Source organism: Mobula birostris, chromosome 22 (genome assembly GCF_030028105.1).
Source record: "Mobula birostris isolate sMobBir1 chromosome 22, sMobBir1.hap1, whole genome shotgun sequence".
Classification (NCBI taxonomy): Eukaryota; Metazoa; Chordata; class Chondrichthyes; order Myliobatiformes; family Myliobatidae; genus Mobula; species Mobula birostris.
In genome coordinates, this window is record NC_092391.1 from 413,215 (window position 1) to 419,214 (window position 6,000).

Below are 6,000 nucleotides of genomic sequence, written 5' to 3' on the forward strand. Positions count from 1 at the left end.
TATTGACTTCCTGTGACCATTATACTTTGTGATCCATTTCAGATGATAGACATTAACTGCAAAAATTGCAGAGAACAATGGGAAGTATCAAATGACTACGGTAACTTTACCTGTCGCTATCTTTTCCTTCGGATGCGATGGTGGCAATTTTATCCAGCAGCTTTTCTCGCAGCTCATCAAATACAGACTGATGGAATTCCAGCCTGGGAATGCTATGCAGGTCCAAGAAAGGCAAAGCTGACTGCAGAGATGGCAATAAGATTCCATTTTCAACCTGAAAAGAGTTAAAAAGAGATCATAGTAATATTAAAAAATGAACAGCCCCTTGAAATATACGAGAACATTTCAAGGGGGAAGGGTCAGCTATCCAATTGTCAAGCTGGTGTATCTATCGAGGTCATGCCTCAGACTTACTTATTTTTTAAGCTCATAGGGATGGTTTTCGGAACAGAGAGGGGAATAGGATCATGGTTAAGGGACAGGGATGTGGAGGAGTTAGAGAATGGAGTCTAGTCCTGCACTCTGTTCTCCGTTCGAAGGCCAGCGATGTGGGATGGGAGGAAGGAATCTGTGGATATTGGGCTGGCAAGTACAGTGGACAAGGACCACAGAAAACAACTGCTGGTGATCAGTGTATATTCCTAGGTCAATGGGTCCTGAAATCAGATGGCAGAGCAAGCAGGGAGCATGACAGCCGTCAACCCCCTCGGGATACAAATTAGTGAGTCCGGAGTTCAAGGCCTGGAGTTTGAGGTCCTGTCATCGGCTAGTCCTGGGGTTGATGCAGAAGATTGAAGCCCAAAAATCAATCGCAGGACCTGAAGTGGAAACCTAATGATTGAAGTCCCAGGTCTACGAATGAGGTCAGAGTAAGTTGAGGCCCATTGTCCACGATTTTTTGAGGAAATTACAAGCAGGGTAGACAAAGGAGATGCAGTGGATGTGGTATACTTGGATTTTCAGATGGCCTTTGACAAGGTGCTGCACATGAGGCTGCTTAGCAAGATAAGAGCCCATGGAATTACAGGGAAGTTACTAACATGGGTAGAGTATTGGTTGATTGCCAGAAAACAGAGAGTGGGAATAAAGGGATCCTACTCTGGCTGGCTGCCGGTTATCAGTGGAGGTCCGCAAGGGTCAGAGTTGGGACCTCTATCTTTTACGATGTATGTCAATGATTTGGACTATGGGATTAATGGATTTGTGTCTAAATTTCCTGATGAAACAAAGAGAGGTGGAGGAGCAGGTAGTGTTGAGGAAACAGAGCTGCAGAGAGATATAAGATAGTTTAGGGGAATGGGTAAAGAAGTGGTAAATGAAATACAATGTTGGAAAGCCTACGGTCATGCACTTTGGTGGAAGAAATAAATGGGCAGACTATTATTTAGATAGGGAGAGAATTCAAAATGCAGAGATGCAAGGGACCTGGGAGTCCTTGTGCAAGATACCCTAAAGGTTAACCTCCAGGTTGAGTTGGTGGTGAAGGCGGCGAATACAATGTTGGCATTCATTTCTAGAGGTATAGAATATAAGAGCTGGGATGTGATGTTGAAGCTCTATAAGGCACTCATAAGAACACACGGAGTATTGTGTGCAGTTTTGGGCTCCTCATTGTAGAAAGGATATACTGACATTGGAGAGGGTTCAGAAAAGATTCATGAGAATGATTCCAGGAATGAAAGGGTTACCGTATGAGGAATGTCTGGCAGCTCTTCGACTGTAGTCCGTGGAGCTCAGGAGAATGAGGGGGATCTCATAGAAACATTCCAAAGTCAAAAGGCCTGAACAGATTAGATATAGCAAAATTACTTCCCATTGTAGGGGAGTCCAGGACAAGAGGGCACGACTTCAGGATTGAAGAATGTCCATTTAGAACAGGGATGCAGAGAAATTACTTTAGTCAGAGGGTGGTAAATCTGTGGAATTTCTTGCCACGAGCGGCTGTGGAGGCCAAATCGTTGGGTGCATTTAGGCATAGATAGATAGGTTTTTGATTAGCCAGGGCATCAAAGGGTATGGGAAGAAGGTAGCAGAGTGGGGATGACTAGAAGAATTAGATCAGCCATGATTGAATGGCGAAGCAGACTCAACGGGCCAAATGGCCTACTTCTGCTACTATATCTTATGGTCTTATGGACTCTGCTGGAGACCTGGAAACCTGTCCAGCATTTGGATGACTATGTGGGTGGGTGGGAGGGAAGGGGCTTATAGTGTTGTTATTTTTGCGTTGCTTATTGTGTTCTGTGTTGTTCTGCTGAGCATTGTGGGCACACTATGTTGATGCTGGGACATGTGTTGTCACTTGTAGACAGACCCTCAAAACATTCTGAGGTTGTGTTGGTTGTTTATGCAAATGATACAATTCAATGGATGATTTTAATGCATAATGAATTTGAATCAATTATTGGCTGATAGAAGTTGATATATTGAGCATGTGAGGAAAATGTTAATACCTTTTCCATCCAAAATTTAGCAGGGCTTATATATTTATGTGCTTTTTCTAATGACAACCAGATTAATTTTTCCCCTCCTGGGTACAGAGGATTGAGACGTGGGGTCCCATCAAGAAGGCAACTTGTGCGAGCAGCTCCAATGGAAAAAATGAAATATTCCCATTTTAGACAGCTGAAAACAACTACATCTATGAACTATAGTTAGTAACATTACTTTAAGGCAATTCTAAAAATTTGTTGCTACTCATAGTTGATCGAAATTGCATGGACTCTGGTCACTGGTGCGGTTCCCCTTTTAGACACCGGAAGACAGGATGTCACTCTGGTTTAAAAGTTTAAGGATGTGCGACTTTCGGCTACAAATACTGACTTTCCTGCTGTCAAGTGCATAGTCTCTGGTAAATAAAATTGATGATCCATGAGTAAGATTGCTATACCAGAGGGACATTAGGACTTGTTGTTTTTTGTTTCATGGAGTCTTAGATGACCCCACCACTCCAGATGCAGTGATACAACTTGATGGCTTAACAATTCACCACCAAGGTAAGTCTGCTGAGTCTTTCAAAGGCAGAGGAGGTGGAGTACCCTTTATGATCAACTCCTTATGGCGTACAAATGCAGTGGTGCTCTCCCAGTCCTTCTTACCCGACCTGGCACATCTTGCAATCAAGTTCCATCCATCTTATTTGCCACAGGAGCTTTCAACAATCATCTTGGTAGCGGCGTACATCGCACCTCAGGCCCCTGTCAAACAGGCTCTAGACGAACTGAGCAATGTAATCCACAGGCATGAAGCAGTGCACCCTGATGCCTTCCCCATCATTTTGGGGGATTTTAACCAGGCTGGCTTGAAAACATCTCCAGATAATAATTACCAACACATCACTTCTGAAACCAGAGGGACGAACACATTGGACCACTGTACAGAGTGCTTACCATGCCATCCCATGCCCACACCTTGGAAAGTCTGATCATCTGACTGTACTTCTACCCCCTGAGCATAGGCAGAGACTGAAGACTGTAGCGCCAGTAGTGAGGATCAAGAAGGTACGGACAAGGGAGGCACAGGAGCGCTTACAGGACTGCTTTGAGTTGGTAGGCTGGACTGTATATAGCGATTCATCTTGGAGTCTGAATGAATACTCCACAGTCGTCACTGACTTCATTAAATCTCTGTGGTTGGGTGTGTGCCTACGAGGACATACTGTACATACCCAAATCAAAAGCCATGGATGAACCAAGTGGTTCACAGACTGCTGAGGGTGAGCTCTGTGGTATTCAAGTCTAGTGACGCAGGACTATACAAGAAGACCAGGTGTGATTTACGGAGGGCTATCTCAAGAGCAAAGGAACAATTCCAAATGAGGTTGGATACATGTCAACTCTGGCTGGATTTGCCAGCCATTACTTCCTACAAAGCAAAAGCCACATCATGAATGGCAGTGATACTTCACTCCCCGAGGAACTCAACACCTTTCATGCATGCCTTGAAAGAAAAAACTACAACTAGGAGTATTCCTGCAGCACCCAGTGAAGTGGTCTCCCAACCTATGTCGGATCTCACCAATATGCACAAGACCACACTGGGAGCACTGGATACAAGTAGGTGACCCCAGCAGACTCACAGGTCAAGTGTCACCTCACTTAGAAGGACTGCTTGGGGCCCTGAATGGTAGAGAGAGGAGGTGTAGGGGCAGGTTTGGCACTTGTTCTGCTTGAAAGGATAAGTACCAGAAGGGAGATCAGTGGCAAGGGATGAGTGGACAAGAAGTCACGTAGGGAGCAATCCCTGTAAAAAGCTGGGGTGGGGGGGGGGATGTGTTTTTGATGATGTGTGGTACTTGGTATAACGTTTAGCCGGATAGCCAAAAAGCTCAATTTTGGTTTCATCAGGCCATAGAACCTTCTTACAGCTGACTTCAGAAACATGCTTTCTGGCAAACTCTAGCTGAGATTTCAGGTGAGTTTTTTTCAACAGTGGCTTTCTCCTTGCCACTCTCCCATAAAGCTGTGACTGGTGAAGCACCCAGGCAACAGTTGTTACACGTGCAGTCTCTCCCATCTTAGCCAGTGAAGCTTGTAGCTCCTCCAGAGTTGTCATAGGTCTCTTGGTGGCCTCCCTCACCAGTTCACTTTATGCACCGTCACTCAGTTTGAGAGGATGGCCTGCTTGAGACAGATTTACAGATGTGCCATATTCTTTCCATTTCTTGATGATCGACTTAACTGTACTCCAAAGGATATTCAGTGACTTGGAAATTTTCTTGTATCCACCGATTGACTTGAGCTTTTCAATAACTTTTTCATGGAGTGGCTTTGAGAGTTCTTTTGTCTTCATGGAGTAATTTTTGCCAGGATACTGACTCACCAGCAGTTGGACTTTCCAGATACAGATGTATTTTACCACAATCAATTGAAACAGGTTGACTGCACACAGGTCTCCAAAAACAGATCTCCATTCAACTAATGCATGACTTTTAAAACCAATTGGCTGCACCAATTATGAACTGGGGGAGGGATAGGAAGGCGGTATGCCAAAACTGGGCAGGCGGGTGGCGGCATGCCAGAACTGGAGCGGGGGCGGGGGGGAAGAGGTGTGCAGAGCAGGTCATGCCATCGAAAGCTAGTCGATGGTCCCTCCCTCCCGGTCCTGGTCAATGATCCCCCCCCCCCCCCGCCCCACCTGGAACCGTTCGATGTCCCCCCTCCTCGGACCTGGAACTGGTCGATCGCCCGCAACGGCTCTGTGCAGTTGGTCAGAGTTTCCTTCAGATCGTCGCCACTCGCAACCCCGAGCTCCTGCAGCCCCGAGAACATGGCGCCAGGAAGTGGGGCAGCGGGTCCGCCCGCGTAACGCTCCGCCAGACAACTGCGCCCTTGATCCCAGGTCCGCCCTGCCCTTCTGTGTTACTGTTTCCTTCAGCATCACTGTCACGCGTCTCTGCAAACAATTGATGCAAATCACACCAGTTCTTTCCACCTACACTATATCTATACATCTCAATTTCCTGCACATGCACGTACCTATTTAATAACCTCTTGAATGCTTCTGTCGCATTTGCTTCCACAATCATCCCTCTCAGTACATTCCAAGCACCCACCACTCTGTGAAATACTTGCCCTGCGCATCTCCTTTGAATATACCCGCTCTCGTCTTAAATGCATGGACATTTCAACCCTGGCAGAAATCCCAGTTGAAGAGAGCCACGGGATACTACAGCCTGGGAACAGGCTCTTCAGCCTAACTGGTCAATGCCAGTCACACCATTCTCCCTGCTAGTCCCAGTTGCCCGTTCTGCCCATAACCCACCAAACTACTCCCTTTCATGTATCTATCCAAATCCATTTTAAATATTACAGTTGTACCAGTCTCAACCACTTCCGCTGGCAGCTCATTCCAGGTACTTACTCTGTGGCTAACGGAGATTGAAGCATGAGGCACCAGTGGAAAGGACATGGCAGCAAGAATCTGAGGAGGCCAAAGGTCATATTCAGCATAGGTTTGAATCAAAATCAGAATCAGGTTTAACATCTCACCATCTGTCGG

General features: G+C 46.1%; 1 protein-coding gene across 2 annotated transcripts in view; it reads right to left on the bottom strand.

Annotated features, from left to right (window-relative positions):
- Positions 1-5,290, bottom strand: part of nelfb (negative elongation factor complex member B) — a 122,048-nt gene extending 116,758 nt beyond the window's left edge. For both annotated transcript variants that reach the window (XM_072239887.1, XM_072239889.1), the window contains exons 1-2: positions 5,169-5,290; positions 111-274 (exon numbers count right to left, since the gene is read on the bottom strand). In XM_072239887.1, coding sequence (XP_072095988.1) covers positions 111-274; positions 5,169-5,270 — 266 coding nt within the window. In that variant the 5' untranslated portion in view covers positions 5,271-5,290. The remainder of the gene's footprint in view (positions 1-110; positions 275-5,168) is intronic.
- Positions 5,291-6,000: the final 710 nt, after the last annotated feature.